At 38.2% G+C, this 23,278-nt stretch overlaps 2 protein-coding genes across 3 annotated transcripts; one reads left to right on the top strand and one right to left on the bottom strand.

Moving 5' to 3' along the window:
• The first annotated feature begins 1,676 nt into the window (after positions 1 to 1,676).
• Positions 1,677 to 5,536, top strand: LOC139969322 (NADH dehydrogenase [ubiquinone] 1 beta subcomplex subunit 2, mitochondrial-like). The gene is made up of 4 exons (XM_071974209.1): positions 1,677 to 1,861; positions 3,236 to 3,296; positions 3,788 to 3,853; positions 5,383 to 5,536. Exons 1-4 carry the CDS (start codon positions 1,788 to 1,790, stop codon positions 5,455 to 5,457), a joined length of 276 nt encoding a protein of 91 aa, XP_071830310.1. The 5' UTR covers positions 1,677 to 1,787; the 3' UTR covers positions 5,458 to 5,536.
• LOC139969295 (uncharacterized) lies at positions 5,383 to 22,305 on the bottom strand. 2 transcript variants are annotated; one of them, XM_071974207.1, is made up of 8 exons: positions 22,147 to 22,305; positions 20,549 to 20,665; positions 19,410 to 19,502; positions 16,857 to 17,006; positions 14,889 to 14,990; positions 14,370 to 14,501; positions 13,440 to 13,613; positions 5,383 to 12,257 (listed from the first exon to the last, which is right to left on the bottom strand). In XM_071974207.1, exons 2-8 carry the CDS (start codon positions 20,556 to 20,558, stop codon positions 11,317 to 11,319), a joined length of 1,602 nt encoding a protein of 533 aa, XP_071830308.1. In that variant the 5' UTR covers positions 20,559 to 20,665; positions 22,147 to 22,305; the 3' UTR covers positions 5,383 to 11,316. The 2 variants fall into 2 exon arrangements, with proteins under 2 accessions (XP_071830308.1, XP_071830309.1); XM_071974208.1 differs by lacking the exon at positions 22,147 to 22,305 and adding an exon at positions 21,907 to 22,055.
• Between the last annotated feature and the right edge of the window lie 973 nt (positions 22,306 to 23,278).

Below are 23,278 nucleotides of genomic sequence, written 5' to 3'. Positions count from 1 at the left end.
CATGCCAATAACATGCAATCATCATGCCGTGTTAATTATTACCATTCCATATTGGTTATAGTTATTGGGAAAGCCGTTACAATAATAATGATGATAATGTCAGTTTAACCATTGAAAAACACATAGCAAATTATTTTTCTTTCAGTAGGTGCTCGAAAAATTCTCAGCATATTGCCCGAATTTTCACAAAAAAATTTGGTTGGGGACTGCAGCCCCCCCCCCCCTCCTACGCTCATGTTTACTACCACAAGGCTTCTAACATTCTGATGAGTGCCATTATGCATATTCAATTTGCCAAAAGAATCCTAAGGCATTTCCAAAAATGCATTGCTATATTACATTGTGACTTTGTAATAAGCAGAAGCCATTTATAGCCTACTATGAATAATGATTATAGTTTTAATATCCCATACCCTACCCCATTCTTTCGTATTTTGACATATTTCATTTTCTTTCATGCATGTATCGATCGCGTGTGCAGGGACTTGGACTTTATAATGATTTCATCTCATTTTGTCTCTAAAGAAAACTTTTTCCTAGTTTCCCAATTTGCACATTAGATATTGCAGTGCTAGTATGCATTGCTCATTGTTTCTTTGAGGGGGGTGTTGATGGAGTGATGTGTATACGCAAATTAGATAATACAATAAGAGTTATAAAGGGTATTAAATATCAGGCTGCATCAGTACAATCGAATTTCTGCAAAGTGCCCTTCGACGTTGGTGCCCCCCCCCCCCCCCCAGATTAAAAGAGCTTCCGCCGCCCTTCGATATTTAATAGTGTAATCGTATTCTGTACATATCATAGAATGGTGCCATACGATTACGGAGGTCGGAATTACAATTATTTAACGTAAGATCGATAAAGCATATTGCATAGGCCTGTAAAAATCATTTCGCTGATCATCAGTCTTGATATAGTCAACTCAAAAGTTAGATCGTTTTATCAACTCTCGTTGATAAGCATCTCTTGGCCGTGCAACACCATATAATTATTTAACCGCTCCTTTCTAGCCAGTCCCTCGACATCGTTTGCGGTGTTCAACAAATAATTATGAAGCAGTTGGAAGTGTTGCATATATACTTCGACTGAATGGTATGCATTTTACTCTTTTTATTTTCTTTGCCAACGCAGATGTCATACGGTAGCATACGCCCATTAAAAGCCCCATTGACTTACACACTAAATCACAAAAGTAATGTGGTCTCTAAGTCTAGATAGAAGTTTTCACTAGCTTAACGCTACCCATCACCGGATAGCTGACAAGTTGGCCTTTCATGGCACCATCAATTTTCCGTACCATGACCGTGAAAATTTTTTGCTATCCGAGCAGGAAGTTTTCGTCACTTGTAAACAAACCTCTTCACTCAGTGGTAAACAAATTTCCTACGCTGCTCCTGGGAAGCCTAAAGGGGTCTAAAATTGCCTCAATTGACCCAATTTTTTCACCACATGTACTTCCATTCATGCTCTTCAACATGAAAGCCACAAAAAACTAGATTATGATTGATAACAGGTCACAAAAGATGTTCTCCTGCTGCTTTTTGGCACTTTTCCTGAAACAGGAGAACAATCGAGCGGATTGATATAGACTCTAATAGGAGTATGCCACCATACAGGGCAGCACGAATCCGGCTCACCATATGTATAGCCATGTACATATTATGGCAGGAATTGTGTTTCCTTTCCGCGTTCCATGTAACACCTCATAACAGTACAAAGTAGTAAAGTTACTATACTGAGCCTAACCTAATTTTAGACGGGCTCAGTCAGAAATCGTCAGAAAGATGAGGCTGTTAAATCAGCTGCGATGTTCTTCTAGAATCCTCCATAGAACACAACAGCTGCCTCTAAGGCGACAGTAAGTCTTGCTTGAACATATTTTCGTCTTTTGCTTAGAATGTGAGGGCAACAACCGAAGTTAGGCGAGGCAAAACTTAACGTAGGGTAAACAGGCTAAGCTTAACGTATCCTAGCCTATACCTAAACTTTAAAGTTAGGCTGGGGTTAGAGTAACAATTAACAGGAATACACTGTGCCTAACTTTAAGCCAGACCTACCCACAGACGTTCCCAGTGTATGCAACACGAAGTTATCTATCGGTAAAAAATGCATGAAGCTGACAATTTGTCAGCTTCGTGTATTTTATATGTATCCACTGCCTTTTTTTACAGTAGATAATTTAGTGTGGCATAGGCCTACACTGGGAACGTCTGTGGGTAGGTCTGGCTTAAAGTTAGGTACAGTGTATTACTGACAAAGGCAACCACATCCTATACTTCTCTTTATTATAAAAAAATATCGGCAGTAGACCTCATTATATTTCTTCTTAAGTTTGTTTCATATTTTTACAACAATTGACAGAGAACTTACTTGAGATTTTACATTAGGTAACTGTAGAGCCAGTATAACCTAAACATACACAACTATAGGTATCTGACAAGTCTACTCATGGTATTATTGAAAAACAGAAAAACTTACTGCTTCGTTAAATATCCTATCAATGCCATGAAACCATACTTTTTTAACATATTAGAGGTTAGCAGGAAGATAGTATCGCACTAACAAACCAGCTGGTCTGTGGTCAAGGAGCTTTGCAAGTGACAAGAATGGTGATATAAATACATGTACCAGTTTACCTCATTATTGGGCAATCTACTGTATGACCATACCTCCTCAGTCAGGCTCAGGACTCCATGAGGCATTTAAGGCATGGAAGGCTTGTCCCAAACAGCGTGCCGAACTCTGAAAAACAGAAAAAGTGAACTTTCCGTTGCTTGCAAGTGAAGTTTTCTTCTTGTCACTACAAAATGCAGACAGTAGTGAAATGTGATACCTTGTTATCTTTAGCTGGACCTGAGATGTCCATTGCTGTATCGTTTGTACACTGTGCTGTGGGTATTGACCGCAGCTGTATGTAGTGACTGTACACTAGTGTCTTATGACCGACGGTAGCAAGCTGTGTGTGTATTTTCTGGAATTGATGGTGGTGTCTAACACTTCTGTTACACCTCATTCGAAACTAGGTCAGATTGACGGCATGAGACGTTTCTATGTGCTCGAGTCTTCACACCCTTTAATGCGCTATAATGTGAGACTCATACAGTGAAGTGTCAAACATGATTCTACTAAGATCTCAAACTTTTGTAATGTCGCTCACTTCTTTCTCAGATGTTTTTCAATTACAAATTTAATACTAAATACTTCCATATTCTTTTTTTTTCTCCCCTCACAGTGGACATTTCCTTTATCGCCAGACTGCACCAGCCCCTCGTAAAAACCAGATAATTGCTCAGGTAGAGTAGTGTTGCTCAGAATCAGGTTTCAATGCATTACTGTATTACCAGACTGAGTTAAGTTTCCTTCCATTTGCTCATGATAGACCAAGCTTTACAACCAGTGTTGTTAAGTAAGGCCTTTCATTATCAAAAGCAACTTTTACAGTAGAGTTTGATTGAACAATTATATTTGATTCACTCCCCCCCCAACCCCCCCCCTTTACATCCCCTGCTTCCATGGAATTTTATTTGGTGGGGAAAATTTGTAAACTTATCTTGTTAGTTTTGATCACATTCTAAACAATACTTGGTACCAGTTTTAGGTTTGGTGTAACCTTGTAAGCCAAATGATAAAATTTGATTTATAGTCCGTCAGTGAGACCCAAATTTACACAAAACGTCATGTGTTTTCTGTCTTTGTCTTTTCCAGACTGTGTCATGTCTTTTCTATCTTTGTCTTTTCCAGACTGTCCTAACTGTCATGTTTTTTCTTTCTTGTTCTTTTCCAGACTGTCCTAGGTGTCATGTGGTTTTGGATACTTTGGCGATTCTACCATGAACCAGAAGATGTTTTTGTAAGTACCACTGTCATATCATGTTTTAAATTAAACTATTACATTTCTGTGTGTTAGTCAAATCCATATCTTGGCAAATATTTAATTTTAGTCTTGTCATCCGAGACAACCAAATTTCTGTCCGGACAGCTTTGGATGTGCTCGGAGAGATAACTAGCTGTTTATAACAAATTCAGATTCCTTTGTATAAATTATTTGCAAATTCTGAAGGTAAACTGAAAAATTGCTATCACCCTCCACACATGAGATACTGAAATAAAACAAAAAATATTTGTGTGGCAATGATCTAAATTAATGGGCAGTTTACTGGCTCTAAAGCTGGTGTTTTATACACCAAGCCTTCACATCTCCTCTACAGTTTACATTATTGATCATTCTTTTGCTATTGCTACATTTGTTTTGGACAACCAAAAAGTAAGATGCAAGTAAGATGGACAACTGGAAAAATCCTTCAAAAATTTGCCCTGCAGATGATAAGTGTCTCTGTCCTTTAACTTTCTGTAAAGTCTTAGATAGAATTCCTTTCATCTCTCATTGTTATGAATATAATTGTGACTTAAAAATTTAGAATGATATTTGTCAAATTTGCTACCCATTGTGAATTTCTGGAACAGGCTGTAATGGTTCAGATATGGTCTATCACTAGTTTTCACTTGAAGAGCAGATTGCAAAAGGTTTAAACAATCAACTTTTAATCTCAAGAAAATGAAAGTGTTTGCAGAAAGTTGACACATGTTATCCAGAATTCCAAATTCTTGCAATTATTGAGGACTTCTTGATTATTAAGGGAAATAGTAAAGTCAAGGTCTCTTTCATGTCAAGGGATGTCCCAAATGGAGCTCAATTAAACTGCTTCTCCTCCGGATTTATTCTGACGTGGATGCGAGGTGGTGATTTTGTTATCAGAGGTCATCTTCATTTCAATCTACAATATAACATGTGAAATATTCAAGCTTTTCATTGTCGATTGAAATGTGTACCACATGTTTGATATTGTAGCTCGACCTTGTGGAAAACTTTGACCTCAAATGACAAAGAACTGCATAATATCCTGCCATATAGTTTCATATATCAGAACTTGAGTTAACCCACCACCATCCTTTAATGTCCCCTTCCCTTCCCACCGATCCACTACCCCTTCCCTCCACCACCCCTTCAACATCCCTTCCCTCCACCACCCTTCCCTCCACCACCCCATCCCCACTATCCCTTCCCTCCAACACCCCTCCCCTCCACCACCCCTTCCCACCATTCCACTACCCCTTCCATCCACCAACCCTCCCCTCCACCACCCCTTCCTTCCACCATCCTTCCCCCACCACCACTCCCCTCCACCACCACATCCCTCAATCACCCCATCCCCCACTATCACTTCCCTCCACCACCCCATCACCACATCCCATGTGCTCTGCTTTGACTCTACATTTACTAAATATCTTTAATTTATATAGCTGTGTTACAATAAGGTATTTTAGTTCTCTGTTGGTCCTTTGCATTGCTGATTGGTTTATTATTTTCTTCATTTGCAGGGTCATTTTCAGCTTCCAGATCCATCAGGGTGGACAGACGAGGAGCTTGGGATTCCACCCATTGATGAAGACTAATATATAGGTCACTGCTGTTAATTGTAACGAGCTAATGCAAATAATTATTTTATGGAAAATAGATAAGTAAAAATGACAATGATCTTTTGAGTTATGGTTTCTGTTACTGTTTTCCTCATCTCAGATTTATTAACACGGAGTCAAATATTTGAAATTCTTTGAGGTGAACGATGAACTTGCAAAAATATCTGGCCGCTTGTTTTTCGTGGAGCATTTATAAAAACTAGCTCAGAGTTAAATAAGTATCAATGTTTATGTTATGTACAAGTTCCTTACATCCCTGAGTATTCATCATGTGGGTGTCTCGAAGAATTTGAGCCTTCAAAATGCACATAGTCCCCCTGGAAATAATCTGTCCAAGTTTGAAACTACGCAGAAGACACAACGACTCTCTCTGTCAAATTAAGGGTTGGATAACCTCACTTTTAGGCACAAACTCAAAAGTCCCATTTGTTATTTAAGGAGTGCCCTGCTGTTGAAAACTTACATCAAATTATAACTAAAAAGTTGTTGAAAGATTAAGAAAATTGTCGCAAAATTTGTACTATTGTCTGAAAAACCATTAGAATACTGGAATTTTTCCTATGGAATGCATAGTGGATGATCCAAAAATTCATATGTAACAGTATCACAGCTCGAAAGTTTGTGCTACCTCCTCCCTCTCACCTCCTCAAGTGAAGTCTCTTCCACCATGCCTGATTGTAGAAATACAAAATTGGTAAAATAGCAACAATTTAACCAGAAAATTTCAGTCTGCATAAACTGGGGCCTCTTATCATGCAAGCAGTTCCCCTTGTATAATTTGAATATGTTAAATGAAAAACAGAAACCAATGACCTGTTCATAAAGACAGTTATCTTTCCCCCTGTGATTGTTTTTTTTATAAATCATGAAAATCAGCCGTCCCAACCCTTCTGACCTTCCCCAAAAAACAATAATTTTAATTAAAGGGGTGATCAAGACGGAAAATGTTTTAAATGAGATTTGTCATAACTGACAAACCTGCTGTGGAGAAGAAAGATAAATATAGATAGATAATATTGAAGGATTTTTTTAAAATATTGTTGTTACCTCTAAGTGATCAATCTAGACATAAAATTGGTTGTGTTGGGAGTGGGATGGGGGGAGGGGTGTCATGGAGGAACCTTTAAAGCTGCTATTTATATTTGGAGGTAGCTCCCTTCTGACCAAGTGACTTTGAGATCCAGATTGGGTCCCGCTGACAAACAAACACGCCACCTTTCACTTTTTTTGAAGTCTTCGTGAAAATGGTACATCTTTTATTGTCCCTCAAATTAATCCCATGCTGTATCCCATTTTGACACTCACCCCCCCCCCCCCCACCCTCCACTGTTATCTGGTCTGTCAATACCCCTAATACCAAATGATCAATATAATCTGAATGGTCTTGTTACCTATTTACAACAGTTTTAACATGAAGCAGCTACCCTTGACAAATTAACCCATTATTGTGATTATCAAATAATATTGTCAGGTTCTGTTGAAAGACAAAACAGTAAACCAAGATATCAATACAAGGCTAATTATATTGATTAGAAATATGAACTATAATAAAAACAAAATTAGCATAACATGACTTCCACATTGAAATAAAAACTTTGGGATGATGTGTTCACTTATGGCATGTTTTATTAGAAATGAATGCCCATTAAATAATATAAAATCAAAATATTTGACCCAGATATTAAAATGTTCAATTAATATTCAGATTGTCTATTAATATGCAATTAATATTGATAGGGTAACAAACTGTTGCAAAAATTTAGTTCCCTTGTGATTTATCGAAGTTTCAATGCGGGTAACAAACTCACGATCATTTCAAACCGAAAAATGTTCTTTGAAAAGTAAGAAGCTACCGGATGTCGGTTACATTGAACTAATATTTCTGTGGGTCTATGGATGTGCCGTTCGAAGACGATGCACATAACACTCCTCTCGGAGAGGAAAATAACCAACGCTATTAGTTGATTGCATGAAACCCAAATCGACTGTACAGACCCCCCCCCTCCCCTTACACCAGGTAGTGGGTGGCAGTAGGTGATGCGATGAATCGAAAAAGTAGCGATTTTGGCCAGAATTTGACATAATGATACAAAAGTTTCCACAAAAAAACTATTTTTCCTCCAATTTCTGCCAAGATGCTTATTCGGATTGTTCAAGCCCAATTATCGTTTTTCCACATACTGTATTTTCATTGGACCTCCTAGGAATATTAATCTTCATTTTCGTGTATTAATGTTGCCCAAACAAAGGATCAAATTTCGTAATAAAAATGGTATATTCTTTCAACTGGGAACGAATAAGAACATAATTATACCTGATATATTCAGAGAAGAGCTCTCTAAACCGCTCTCATCACTTTGGGATGAATCGAAAAAGTCGCGATTTGGGCCAAAATTTTGAAAAATGATAAAGCTATAGCCTTACAAAAATTTCCAGAAAAAAACATTTTTCCTCCAATTTCTGCCATGGAGCTTAAACGGATTTTTAAAGCCCAATTATCGATTTTCTACATATTTAAAATGGACTTCCTCGGCATAATAAGCTTCAATTTCGTGTATTAATGTTGCCCAAACAAAGGATAAATTTCGTACTGAAAATGGCATTTCTTGTAATTTTTAATTTCTATAATTTCGTATAAGGACATAATTATACCTGATATATGAAGAGAAGAGCTATATACACCGCTCGCATCAATTTGGGATGAATCGAAAAAGTCGCGATTTTGGCCAAAAATTTGGAAAATTATAAGGGTATAGCCTTACCAAAATTTACACCAAAAAATAAAATTTCTGCCAGGGTGTTTGAACGGATTTTTAAAGCCCAATTATCGATTTTCCACATATTTAAAGTGAACTTCCTCGGCATAATAAGCTTCAATTTCGTGTATTAATGTTGCCCAAACAAAGGATCAAATTTCGTACTAAACATTGCATTTTCTTTCAAATGGGAACGAAAAAGAACATAATTATTCTTGATATATCAAGAGAAGAGCATCATTTTGGGATGAATCGAAAAAGTCGCGATTTTGGCTAAAATTTGAAAAAAATTCAAGGCAGTATAGCCTTAAAAATATTTGACCAAAATAATGTTTTCTCCTATTTCGAAAAAGTCTAACTCAGTTTAACTCAGTAAAAGTCTACTACAATTTTAACATGTAGCAGCTATTCCTTGACACATTACACCAAGGGTCCCTAACTGGGGTGCATGAACCACCAGCGGGTGCGTGAGTCCATCCCATGGGGTTCGTGAGACGTTTCTGATAGTCAAAACTAGAGTACTTTTTGTTTGAACAAAATCTGATATATCATATAATGTACTAAAGTCGTATATATCGACAAACGCTTTGCGGTTTTTTTTCATTACAATATTACATTATGAACTTGATCTTTTACGCAGCACTGTAATGCGTATTATAGTATATTAATGACTCAGATCGTGTCTCGAAAATTTGGGGGTTCGTGGACAACTCTGACATCCACAGGGGGTTCCTGGGGGGATAAAGTTAGGGAAACCCTGCATTACACCATTATTGATAAATCAACAGTGTCAGCTTCTGTTGAAAGTCAAAAGAGAACAATGAACCAAGACATAAATACAAGACTAATATATTGATCAGAAATATGAACAGGTAGTAACTATAAAATGTACGTAAATTTTTTTTTTGCATAGCATAACTTTCACATTTAAAATAAAAACTGATTTGGTAAAAAGTGTTGACTTATGGCATGGTTTATTATTAATGAATGCCCATTAAATTATATCAAAATTAAAACTTGCTAAAAATCACATTTTAATTTAAAAGAAGCACAAATGTTGGATACAGGAAGCCAAAGAAAGTTCATCACCAAACCAAGCTTGACAGAGTAAAATATTTTTACCCAGATTTTAATTTTCAAATTGTTCAAAAGATATTCAAATTGTCTATTAATATTCAATGTATGCAATTAAAATTCATCGGGTAACAAACTGTTGCAATAATTTAGCTCACTGGTGATTTATCAAAGTTCCATTATCGCGTAAAAACTAATTTTAAACCGCAAAATGTAATATGAAAAGTAGCTACCGGATGCCAGTTACGTTGAACTAATATTTCTGTGGGTCTAGGGATTTGCCGTTCGTAGACGATGCACCTTACACTTCTCTTGGAGATGAAAATAGTCAAAAAGTTGATTTTTTCGCCAATTGCATAAAACCCAGCCAGACCCTCACCGCCCCCCCCCCTTACCCCAGGGATATTTTCCACATATTTGATGTGGAGTTCCTCAGAATTTTATAACTTGGCCATAATAGATCCAGAATCTCCTCAGTAAAGGAAGCCCGGGGAGGCGGGCATCGGTAGCTACCATTAATACTACTGACAGCAGTGAATAACAAAACATCAGTAACAAATAAGGAATGTACCTACATTTGAGCACCTAATTTTCAGTGCTTTCAAAATTACAGAAGGGGTGGCAGCCCTGCCAAAAAAATTTGATTTTCAAAAGATACTTTGAATCAAAATTTATGACATCAGACCTCTTACACCCAGTTAAATCTTAACGTATTAGGAAAAATAAATAATTCCAACCTGATGATATGATCATTGAAACATTTGCAATAGCCATACGTCATAGGTTTGCCCTTTCGTAAAAGGTTTACCCTGATGGTTTGAAACAACATGCATGTTCAAATCCACCACAAAAGGTTATAAACTGTCAAGCATATTAGATAGTTCTCACCTTTACATATTGGATGAGATTGGAACTATAATAATCAAAAACTTAATAACAAATAATAAACTAAATAATATATGGCTCATGATTAAATATGCATATTTGAGTAATTTAGCCTTTCTTCCTCATTTTGATTACTTGTGTTTCTTTCTCATTACTCCGTCTCCTAATTTTTTCTTTTCGGTTTTAATGGATGCTGAGGTTTTAACTGTTTTTGACAGGTAATGTGTTAATGAAGCAGTCTCTTTTGGCAAATTGTGGGTCATATTGGGTGTTAGAAGCAGTTTGTTAAGAATATGTTAAAGGCAGTTGAAAAAATTGCTTCTTGAGGGCAGGGCTCTGCTGGTTCACCTGGAAAATTATCAATAGGGAAAATCCCCTTGCTGAATGATGAAATCAGCAACGGCCAGGTACTCTGCCACAGAGACCTTGAAAAATGGAGAGAGAGAGGGAGAAAAAGATGGACTATTTCAGAGATGCCATGTTGAGTCACTGTCAACTAAAAGCAGAGCAATATGGAAGGGTTAGTCAAGATAATGAGCTAGCAAGCCTATGTTTCGTTTACGGCTGGTTAGGAGGTGCGTCAAGTCTTCAAATGAAGATGGGATGACAAGAATGATTTTCAAGATGTTTCTTGAAGTGTTGAGAAAGAGGGAGAAACGATCTACTTTCATCTGGTAATCCTGGAAGATGAAGCGTGTGTGATGGATAGGAACAAATGCATTATTTATGAAGTTATTATTATTGAGGTATTTAGTAGTAACATTTGGTGGCCCAATCCTATAGAAAGCAGAGTATAACAGTAATAAATTCTAACACGAGTATCATCGTGCAACACAAGTACAGTGACGATATGAAACTGGCAGTCACAGTGAAACTTGCTGGCAATAAAAGCCTTCTTTGGCCAATCCAAAAATATCACACAATATTATGTTGGATAGAAAGTTCAACTTGAAGATAATAATTTACATAATTCAGCCAAACGTTTTTCGAATCAATGTTAATTCTGGGACTCTTTATTTCAGGCTGGCTGGAGGTAGTTAAGTCTTTAGTGGTGCTGCTGAGTCTCAGTAGCCTTTTGGACGGGAACAACAACCTTTATTAATCTAACGAGACGCTTGCTTCACTCATCATCATCATCGTCATCATCGCACGGGCGTGACCTCAGGTGGGTGAACTCGTGTTTCTTACAATGTTCACGACGTGAGAACGCCTGGTCGCAGTAAGAACACTCGTACGGTTTCTGACCTGTGTGGATCCGTTCGTGTCTGTTACGATCGTAGTTTCTTTTGAAGGGTTTCTCACAGAACTGGCAGCTGTAATTCTTGACTTCGACAGGCTGTTGAGCCCTCAGGCCTAGCCCTGAGTAGTGAGGGTAAGGGCGGGACCTCAACATACTTTTGGCCTCCAACCTGTCTTTGCGATGGCTGGGCGTCGGTTTGTTCTTTTCGTGGGCCGAGCTGCCCGCAGGTGACTTTGGTGTTTCCGTTTTACTCTCTTTCATGACTTCGTCCAAGGATGGTCTGCGGGACTTCTCCCGGTAATCGCCCTGGTTTTTGAACGCGGCTCGGAAGTTGTGCCGCATGGCCGAGTGGATACGTTCGTGGATGTTCCGGTTGCCCTTCTGCAGGAATACCATGTGGCAGTACCTGCAGCCGAACATCTTCCCCTCCTGGGCGTGCTTCTGTTCGTGGACCAACAGGGTATCCTTACCTGGGAAGGCTTCCAAACACAGAGGGCAGGTGTACTTCTCGTCTGGCGTGGCTGACGGATTCGACCCTGGTGAAGACTGACTTGAGGGAATTAGGACTGCTGGTGTCTCCATTCCCCGAGTCCTTTGAGTTGTCTTGGCACTGCCTGACCCCGAGTCGCTGTTTGTTGATGGTCCACCCACCTTCGCCCCTAGCGGTACAGTTGATGCTTTACTCGTGATATCTGTGGTCACAATCCTGTTGGTTTCTTCTTGTGTCTTGGAATCAGAGTAGTTCATTTTCTGCAGACTACTTCCATTTTCCCCGGTGTGAACATCAGTCGTTTTACGCTTGATCAAATTTTTTAACAGAGCTGCAAGAAAAAGAGGGACATAAGTCTGGTAAATCTGGTGTTTACAAATGAAACAATCATAAAATCATTCTTCTGTAGGTCAGCTGAGCTGATACAATTCTTTCTTAACCACTCACACTAGCTTCAATTATCTTCTTACATAGAAACCTACCCCTCAACGGGATGAGTGACATTCTCTGTTTCTTCAATTATCTCCCTGCATAGAAACCAACCCCTCAACAGGATGAGTAACATTCTCCGTTTCTTCAATTATCTCCCTGCATAGAAACCAACCCCTCAACAAGATGAGTAATATTCTCTGTTTCTTCAATTATCTCCCTGCTTAGAAACCAACCCCTCAACAGGATGAGTAATATTCTCTGTTTCTTCAATTATCTCCCTAAATAGAAATCAACCCCTCAACGGGATGAGTAATATTCTGTTTCTTCAATTATCTTCTTACATAGAAACCAATCCCTCAACGGGATGAGTAATATTCTCTGTTTCTTCAATTATCTCCCTGCATAGAAACCAACCCCTCAACGGGATGAGTAACATTCTCTGTTTCTTCAATTACCTCCCTGCATAGAAACCAACCCCTCAACGGCATGAGTAATATTCTCTGTTTCTTCAATTATCTCCCTGCATAGAAACCAACCCCTCAAAGGGATGAGTAATTATATTCTCTGTTTCTTCAATTATCTCCCTGCATAGAAACCAACCCCTCAACGGGATGAGTAATATTCTCTGTTTCTTCAATTATCTCCCTGCATAGAAACCAACCCCTCAAAGGGATGAGTAATTATATTCTCTGTTTCTTCAATTATCTCCCTGCATAGAAACCAACCCCTCAACGGGATGAGTAATATTCTCTGTTTCTTCAATTATCTCCCTGCATAGAAACCAACCCCTCAATGGGATGAGTAACATTCTCCGTTTCTTCAATTATCTCCCTGCATAGAAACCAACCCCTCAACGGGATGAGTAACATTCTCTGTTTCTTCAATTATCTCCCTGCATAGAAACCAACCCCTCAACAGGATGAGTAACATTCTCCGTTTCTTCAATTATCTCCCTGCATGCCTTTACTCTGCCTTTACTAAGAGGGTCATATTCTCTGGTTCTCACTCCTAGGATGAGTGATACCTGAGGCTTACTCTTTACTGAGAAAATAAATGGGGAGGGTGGAGGGTTTAATCTCACCTGTGGTTCTACTGGGTCCAGGTAAGCTTGCTTCTTTCAGCTCAAGTTCTATTTTAGGAAGCACCTTGTCATTAAGCTTCTCATTATTTTGTTGCGGATCCACTGAGCTGGTCTGCTGGATTTCTCCATCGGTGTTTTGATCTTGGGCTAGCGGAAGTCTGTCACTATCTGAACCTAGAGGAACAAGACATGTAAGGAATGTTATATTACCGAATTGTTCACTGACATGACTTACTAATCAAACAGATGTTAAGCATAACACTGTAGATAGCTTAACACTGTAGATAGCTGTAGATAACACTGTATATAGCTTAGGGTATCCAAACACATGTTTAACTAACATGACATACAAATCAAACAGATGTTCAGAATAACACTATAGATAGCTTAACACTGTAGATAGCTGTAGATAACACTGTAGATAGCTTAGCCTGTCCAAACGGCAGTGTTAACTGACATGACACACAAATCAAACAGAAGTTAAGCATAACACTGCAGATAGCTAAGCGTGTCCAAACGGCATGGTTAACTGTCATGACATACAAATCAAGCATATGTTAAGCATAACACTGTAGATAGCTAAGAGTGTCCAAACGGCAGGGTTAGCTGACATGAGATACAAATCAAGCAGATGTTAAGCATAACACTGCAAATAACTTAACTGACATGACATACAAATAAAACAGATGTTAAGCATAACACTGTAGATAGCTTAGCGTGTCCAAACGGCATGGTTAACTGACATGACATACAAATCAAGCTGATGTTAAGCAAGTCTGTCAGTTGGGTACCACTTGGCATGAAATTGGCTTGAAATTAACCGCTTTCTTGTCTTTCTGAAAGTACTAGTTACAAAAGTACTGCTAGAAACAGTGCATTCATTATCCTTCAAGAAACACAAACTCTACTCCTTTATCTGTGGTTTGCTACCTTCTTCCATGTCAGTGTCTGCGGTAATATTTGTTGCGTCCATCTTGCATGACTCTTTCGCTGGGTCATCCACTCTCTCCTCTTCTGCTTCATCTTCTGCTGGTTCTGTCTTGATGCAGAGTTCATCCTCATCTGCAGGAAATTACAAACGTCATTAACCTGTCTGTATTCTGTGTGTGTTTTTGTCCCTTCTGGTACTGTTACTTGTCATTTAGCCTTTGAAGAAGATCCTGCTAGGATCGAAACGTCAGGCCAACTTACTTTTACACATTGATTGATTTCATGCAGAGCATGGACCAGTAATATTGACTGATCTTGTGTGATGCAGAATGTGATGTCACCGGATGGTTGAAGAACTGGACATCACAGGTCAATTACCAAATATCCCTAGATGTTCCATGCTTTTTTTGCTCGACTCATGTGATCCCCATTATTATTTATTTTAATTTTAATTTTATTTTGTTATTGATAGAAAATATGAAACCAGGAATCATCCTCTGGACAGGACTCGCTACTTACAAGTCACATCACTGGTCTCCTGGGTGGTTTCTACTCTCTCTCTGATGTCAGCTGTTGGTTCCAGTGGGTTCCTATAGGAATAACCCGTAATGTAAACACCACCTATGGATGAAAAGACAAAACGGAAGGGGAAATTAAAAACATTCTTAAAGGGTGTGAAGACTGGCGCAAAAAGAAACGTCTTATGCCGGTACTTTGACCTAGTTTCGAATGAGGTGTAACGGAAGTGTTAAACACCACCATCGATCCCAGAAAATACACACACAGCTTGCTACTGTCAGTAATTAGACACTAGTGTACAGTCAGTACATGCAGCTGCGGTCAATACCCACAGCACAGTAAACAAACGACACAGCGATGGACATCTCAGGTCCAGCTAAAGATAACAAGGTATCACGTTTCATTACTGTCTGCATCTTGTAGCGACACGAACAAAACGTCACTTGCAAGCAACAGAAAGTTAACTTTTTCAGATGGCCGCACCTGGTTTGGGGCGAGTCTTCAATGCCTTTAAGTTTGTTTCTTGGAACTTCAACATGGAGACAGTGGAAATAGAGCTGAAGAAAATAATTTCCAACTATTTCTTTTCCTGGTTCCTGTTGATCTCTATTCCTGAAGGATTAATATGATTTATCCCTGGTCTAAGCACTGTAAGAGTGCAACACATATCAGAAGCACCAAAGCAATTGGTCTTTGCGAAAGGGATTTTCCATGGAAATATTTACATATCTAGACCAAAGAATAGTTTGTATCTGAATATCCTGTAAGCTACCATCATTCAATAAACCTTAACCTTAAAATGGTCATAAAATTCAAACTTCAATTTATTTTATTTATGGCATTAAACATAAAGATTAAATACGGCTCTAAGTACAGGAAGAACTTCTAAGTTACTCTATAAAATTGTACATTTAAAGAGGAAATTAAAATGAAACAAAAACTGTTTGCAAAATGCTTATCCACTAAAGAGCTTGTGTAAGAGAATGTGTAAAACTAAGGGGATCAAAACATTTCGATGAAGCAGAGATATTTGGATTGTTTTGACTTGAAAAACACAAAGTCTCCATATTCTTTAACTACTTGATGAGTTTTACAGTTGATTTAGATGCTATTATTCATTTCTTGATGTTCTGTGATAACAGTGGTCATGAGCTTGTTGTGCATATATTGTGCATACATCTGTTGTATATATTTAATTTTGTTGTGTACATCTGTTGTATGTATATAACTCTGTTGTGTGTATATATAACTTAATTGTTGTGTGTATGTATAAATCAATTTCTGTTGTATATATGTAACTCTGTCGTGTGTATATACATATAACTCTGTTGAAAATATATATAACTCTGTCATGTGTATATATACATTTGTTACACAGAGAATGAACGAAACCAACCCAGGGTTTATTCAAGTTTCCAGGTACACCCTGTTTAACCTCCCCCCCCCCCATGACTGAAACCCAACCTCTCCTACCACCATCTCCCAAACCTGAACAGTTTCCTAACAGACAGTGAATTTAGTGCCCAATATGTCATTTTAATATTTATTTATTTTATTTGTTTTTTTATATAGCGCTTTATAACAGTGATAGGTCCCAAAGCGCTTTACAGACGTTATACTACCCCTGGTCAATGATAACCTGTCCCAGAGACAATCCCTCCAGTCGGCAGCAGTTATATACTGCGCCCAATGACAAGTTACCACACAGGTACCCATTTAACCCCTGACTGGAGAGAGGCAAGTGAGATAAAGCATCTTGCCCAAAGACACAACGTAATGAATTAGGCAGGAATCGAACCAGCAATCCTTGGATCACGAGTCCGACGCCTTAGCCAATTGGCCACCAAGTTCTTGTAATTTGAGGTATATTACTACACTGTTTTCAATCCTGTTATTCTCCTCCCTTCTCACTGACACCACGATAAGCTTCTCAAGACATGAGTTGAATCTAGTTGCATGTATACGTACATGATCCTTGGACAGAGAAAGTGACTTCCTCTCCTGCCATGAGTTTCAGGTCCAAGCATTGCTGGAAGATGGTGCCGTGAACCAGAGTACATAGCAACTGTTCTGTATCGTTGGTCTTCAGCACCAACTGAGAGTAACTTCCTGCTTTACCTAGAGACAGGTAAATAAAAAACAGACATTGTACTTAGCAGTCTGTGTTGGTAATTGTCCCCACAGCAACATTTAATGTTAAAGATGAACGATAGTGATTTTTCAGCATTGACGAAAAAATACGATTTTATTCAAGAGTATTCTAGTTGGTTTCCATATTACACATGTGAAAATTCAAGTCAATCCGATGTTGGGAAAGGCTTAAAAAAAATTCCTAAACTCGTTGATTTTTTAAACAAAAATTGGGCTTTTCGCGAACAGCGATATGATGATCACGTGATCTACAGTGACATGTGACGTCATTATGATGATAACAAAGTGAGCTCGGCGTAGTGTACTTCAGCAGTGTGCACTTAGTGTGTAAGTTTAGTTGCAACCTACTCTATATTGGACTCGACAAACAAACCTAAACCAGAGAGGAGATTTGATACACTGCGTGAGACATTTAACGGTCTAATTTTAATAAGGTGTTATTGTTCCTGCTTTTTCTTGTCGTTTTAGTGAAGCCGACTGCCCCAATGTAAATTACGGAATAATCGGTCATGCATAGAGTCGGTCATAGAGCCATTGGAATTTGCGTGTGGCAAGGTCACTAAAGTAAAACAAGTTTGAAAGATTGATGCTTTTATGCCGCATTATTTATATATATCCCGATAAATGCATCAGTAAGTGTTGGAACTGGGAGACATGTCAGACGTGAACAACCTAATGACTATGTGAGGAGAGAATCCACGTGCAAATTTCAATTGGGGCATGGACGTCACTTAGGCAGAGTTTTTTTGGGCAGAGATGTGTTCATACCCTCCAAACCACTTTAAATGTAATACGAATAGGAAATGTGTGTATGCTCGAGCGAAACAAACCATCGTGTAAGTATTACTTACGGTAGCACACACTGTCATATGTTTGCACAGTGTGAAAGTACCGTTTGCAGACCTACGTGAAGTTGGGCTAGAATACGATTCCTCCTGAAGCCCAAACCACGAGGCATGCATGTGAATAAACGCAATAGGCATTGCATGTAGTGAGAAAATTGTTCGAGCTAGACTAACTACTCGATTGAGTTCAAATGCGGTTGTATTTCAAGCTCAATGAAACTTTTCTGTTGGATTTAATGACGCACGGAACAAGGAACGTTTATGTAGTTACAGTAGGCCTAGTGCATACAAGTGAATCTACTTTGTTTAGAACTTTGGATTTTCTTTCGGATGTTATACTAAACTACGTTTGAGACTATCATCACTATTGTTATTGTGCCAGTTTGACTGGTAAGTGAGCACATTCATACATCACTCTGTATAAAACCCGCCAAAAACGTGATCTTGAGATTTACGTTACTTTGGGTCAGCTTGCGAGTTACCTCTTCAGATATTGGGAAATCGTTGCGAAATCGCCGCAAATTTCTTAAAAAAAACCTTGTAAACACGTGGTGAAGAAATCAAGAAATACCATGATATTCATTATCTATTTATGTCTTGAACATTACGCCGGAAAATAACAGTTATGCTGACACGAAATGCACGCACTGAACAGTTCACAACAGAAAAGATCATCACAGTGACGACATTCACTGACATGAGGGCTGTTCAAGGTCGTTGCAGTGTTTGCAAATTCCTAAATTACGGAGACGAAAAAACGATGTTTTAATTCCCTTTTTTATAACCTTCCGGTGTGCTATTTGGAAAATTAAAAAAATATGTTGCTTGGTAACATATAAACTACATTATATATGAAAATGAGAGATTTTTTTTCTGTCACTATCATTCTACTTTAAAGGGTAAGAGGACTCGCGCAAAAAGAAACGTCTAATGCCGGTAATCTGACCTAGTTTCGAATGAGGTGTAACAGAAGTGTTAAACACCACCATTGATCCCAGAAAATACACACACACAGCTTGCTACCGTCGGTAATTAGACACTAGTGTACAGTCAGTACATACAGCTGCGGTCAATACCCACAGAACTGTATACAAACGATACGGCGATGGACATTCAGGTCCAGCTAAAGATAACAATTAAGGTATCATGTTTCATTACTGTCTGTATTTTGTAGCAACACGAACAAAACGTCACTTGCAAGCAACAGAAAGTTAACTTTTTCAGATGGCCGCACGCGGTTTGGGGCGAGTCTTCAATGCCTTTAAACAAGTTTTTGTTTATTGATTTCTTTTTCTTTTTTCTTTTTTTATGAGAAGGGGGTGCAATTAGGTCATTGTTGCAGTCAATGTAATAAGAATGTAAGTGATCAATACATTTCTCTTACTACGTTCATTATAACTACATATCCACTGATTTCATCAATTTTCTGACCTCTTTGTTATATTTTTATCACTAAGTAAGACGTGCAGCTATCATGCTTGGAGGTTTTGTCAAATTTTTCCACCGTGACAGTTAACTAACTCACCGATTTCAACTCTGCTCTCGATCGCAGCCAGAGAGAGATGCACTTCATCTTCTGATCTGGTTGTGTAGTCATGTCCAGGTTCCAAAGCCAAGCCTTAAAGATTAAAGAGAATCATTCTATGAAAACACAACAAATCTGGAACCACTATACATAAATCTTTTAAAAGAAGTCTAAAAAGGGAATTTTAGATTAAAGCAATGATTAACTCAGCCACAAGCCTAATATGAACTAACTAAGGATGATTTTAAAACATTGCCGTGACTGAGTGGATAAAGGCAGTGGCATTTGAAGCTTAACAATCGGGAGGTTCCGGGTCATAGTTAGGTGGGTTTTTTAATCCAAGAGCAATCTATGTTTTTGCATCTGGAATGACTTTCTCAATTGGAAAGATTCAAAATTTGAATTGAGATGTTGAATTGGAAGACACCGGATGTGTAAGTTGTAATCCATAAGCCCTTGCGGGCTTCCACATTCTTGGTCACTTAGTCGTTGTAAAAATAAGTAAATAACTGCTGATTATTATTAAAGCTTCAGTGAAACCGGAATATTACAGTTCATTAGATGGCAACATGAAAGTAATGAATATAGGTTATTACTAACAATTGCAATTTGTAATATTCTTGATGATAATTATACAAGAGATGATTCAAAGAGGAGTTCTTATAGCTTTATTCTGTATTCAGAGTGTCTCATTATACACACTCATTGTTCTTAACTACTTCTACTAACATATATACAAACATTCCTAAGAGTGACCACAGCCCCATGCTTCTTAGGGTAGGTTGATGGTCACAATAACAGGACCTATTGTGGTTGCTAAAGGGTGGTGTAAAATACAATACTGTAGAATGAGTACAAAATGTAACAAAAATAAAATGATTATTAAAGCGAACACTGAAATCCGTAAGGATAAACCTACTCTTGAGAAACCGGAATATTACAATACATTAGATGGCAAAATGAAAGTCATGAATATAGAACAAAAAAACTCCTAATTATAGTTCTCAGAAAACAGGTATGCTGAGAGAATGAGAGGTGGCTGTAAAATGCATCTTGCTTAATTCATTATACTTCAGACCCTTGTATTGATACTGGTTTCACATTTATTGATTATTCAAGTGAAGAGAAACTTAACTTACCCCATATCATGATGATAGGTAATGGCTTGGTTCATAAGAGGTCAAGAACTTTGGGTTTCTTTGTTTTCTTTCCTGTATCGTACAGCAGCGGGGTGCATCAAACTTCCAATTTGGCTCCTGCAAATTAATTTTACAATATACTTAAGTTTGTTGTTAAAGGACAACTCAGTTGATGACACTACAACACCTTAGCTTACAAAGTTATATTTGGATAAACTTTCTTGAAATCTTCCATTGATATTATTTTAAAGAATTTGCTCAGTGGTTTAGTACAATCCTTCAGCTATGTGATTCCATTGATGGTTTGACCGTATTCTGCCGGTATACCGAAAGAACTTTACTTGTAAAGGTCCGGACGTTGTGTATGAGTTGAAGGTAAGGGCTGTGTCATTCCGCCATCGGTACTTTCCACCATAGAAGAAGTGCCATTCCGCCATGGATGTAGAGCACATTTTGTATGGCGGAAATAGCACATTGTTGTGGGTGCATTATATGCACTGCCTAGGCCCGCAAAATCTTTAAATCGGTCATTTAAATCGTCAATTAGAATCAGACTTTTTAATAAAGAATCAGCATTATTAAAATTGATTTATTCAACCAACTATTAATATATTTGAAGACAGTGTATCGACTCTTACAAACTTACAATAAAAAGTATTCAATCAACCTGAACATTAAAGACGTATCAATTCCCCAATCTTGTCTTAACAACAATGCAGTCTATCCAGCAAACCATCACATTTGAAGATGGTGTACCTATCATTCCACATGATTCAAAGACAGTTTCACGGATACATTCCTGTACGCCACATTAAAATCCATTCCTAAAGTGTATCTTTCTGCCATAGGTTTCGAGGCTTTCCGCCATGGCAGAAAGGCTCGAAAACCTATAGCAGTATGTACCTATGGCGGAATGGCACTAGGTCCGTTGAATTTAAATGTATAATTCCGCAAAATTTGGTGGAATAATCCATGAAAGTGTCTCAAAATATAAACTGTACTGTACTGTAGTTAATTCCTTCATTCACTGTGGCAATTTCTGTGGTAAACGTTGAGGATTTGTGGTCTAAATTGTCAATGAGAAAGTAGTTACAATTATACTTACGATCACGTCAACTACAATGACTGTCAGCAAAACTGATGTACACCACCATACGAAGTTAAGGCCTAATTTCGGCTATGCTTGGGCATAGCCTAGGTATTCTTACTGTACATTGTACAATTAAGGGTAGGTCGAAGACTAGGCTAATAATATGCAGTGGCCACTAGCATAGGCGCATCTGCTGTCACTGTTTACACTACCAAGGTGTTAAATTAGACTGCAATTTAAGTTTGTAAAAGGTAGAATATACACAAACCATGACATGCTTCTGCTATACACACATCCCATATGATGATGGCATCACAGTACGTGTTACTGTTATAGTGTTACACCGCTAGCCTAGCTTAGACATTTGTATTAACGTTAGCCGACTGATGCATTAGGTGACGAACGAATATGTGAAAATTGCAATCGGCGCAGCAGCTACACTCAGCCAACTATGGGCTGAATCCATTAGCAATCGGCGACAGCGATAACACAAAGTTAGCGGCATTACCTTGGTTACAGTGGCTGGATCTTACAATTGTGATGAATTAAAGCTATCAAATTGATGCTGGCACGCCCGTCGTAACTGCAGGAACAGTGCTTATAAGTAACACTGGGTTGTTTCGGTCACTTGACATGCGCCCTAATTACACCAGGGATGTGTTATGGGCGTTGGTATGGCTGAATGGGCACCGTAAATTCTATGGTGAGCCGTTTACGCCAAAAAGTTTTGCTATCACTTTTCTTTTCATATGCTATGAGATCTGGGAAATGGTCACGACTTTTCGCATCCGTCGTGTGCAATGACGTGAATGATTTTACATAGAGATATGTAAAAGAATAACCAAAGGACACTAATTTGAAGGGGAAAAAAAGTCGGTATGAAATTTCGGGCGAAGTTTTCCCCCCATGCATCATTTACATCTTGACTTGTATAAGTTGACTAAAGTAACCTCAATAACCGAAAAATACTTGGACTCGTTGTTCAGCCAATAACCACTCTTTGCAGTTGACAAATATCCAGCCTTGAGACTAGTTCTAAGGTTCTTGAGTTGCAAACAGTCATTTCGAAGACGAGTTCAACATTTTACACTACAAAAGTGATTAACAAAATCTGGCAAGAAGATGACGATATTGAAGTGCAGTGGTCAGAATGTAAACAGCTGATCAAGCCGTACAGGGCACGGCTCCTGCAGGTTAATTCGATAATATTATTTAATCTAAACAGACGAAAGATATCGAAGTGATACAATCTCTATCAATCTTTTAACTCTGCAGGTGTATATTTTAGCTGAAGATTCTGCACCATTTCCATTGCTTATTGCTGGATCTTTTTTTTTCTGACCTTGCTGACGTTTAGAAAATAGACTCCAAACATACGAACAGTTTCCACAAACTGTGTCACTAGTAGTTGTCGCTGCTTAGAAACTCAGGCATAGATAATATTTAATGTTGAATTTTCGTCCCGACTAATAGAGATGAAACTAGACAGTGTGTGCTGATGGCAGTAAGTATTTCAATACTTAATACTCAATAATCCACATTAAAATTAACCTACGGTTCCCTTGAAAGAGTGTGTATAATTATATCAGCTTTCATAATGTACTCGTACCAAAGTGACACTTTTTCATCCCATCTCCGTA

The sequence above is a fragment of the Apostichopus japonicus genome, chromosome 1 (assembly GCF_037975245.1).
Source record: "Apostichopus japonicus isolate 1M-3 chromosome 1, ASM3797524v1, whole genome shotgun sequence".
Taxonomy (NCBI): domain Eukaryota; kingdom Metazoa; phylum Echinodermata; class Holothuroidea; order Aspidochirotida; family Stichopodidae; genus Apostichopus; species Apostichopus japonicus.
The sequence above is the reverse complement of the archived record's forward strand: the minus strand, read 5'-3'. Positions and strand labels throughout refer to the sequence as shown.

Excerpts from the sequence above, each read along its gene's own strand:
- LOC139969322 (XM_071974209.1), top strand. The coding sequence starts at position 1,788 with ATGAGGCTGTTAAATCAGCTGCGATGTTCTTCTAGAATCCTCCATAGA. Across the intron at positions 1,862-3,235 it reads CAGCTGCCTCTAAGGCGACA|TGGACATTTCCTTTATCGCC; the intron begins GTAAGTCTTGCT and ends CTCCCCTCACAG. Across the intron at positions 3,297-3,787 it reads AAAACCAGATAATTGCTCAG|ACTGTCCTAGGTGTCATGTG; the intron begins GTAGAGTAGTGT and ends GTTCTTTTCCAG.
- LOC139969295 (XM_071974207.1), bottom strand. Across the intron at positions 14,502-14,888 it reads GGAGACCAGTGATGTGACTT|ATGAGGATGAACTCTGCATC; the intron begins GTAAGTAGCGAG and ends AATTTCCTGCAG. Across the intron at positions 12,258-13,439 it reads TGGACCCAGTAGAACCACAG|CTCTGTTAAAAAATTTGATC; the intron begins GTGAGATTAAAC and ends TTTTTCTTGCAG.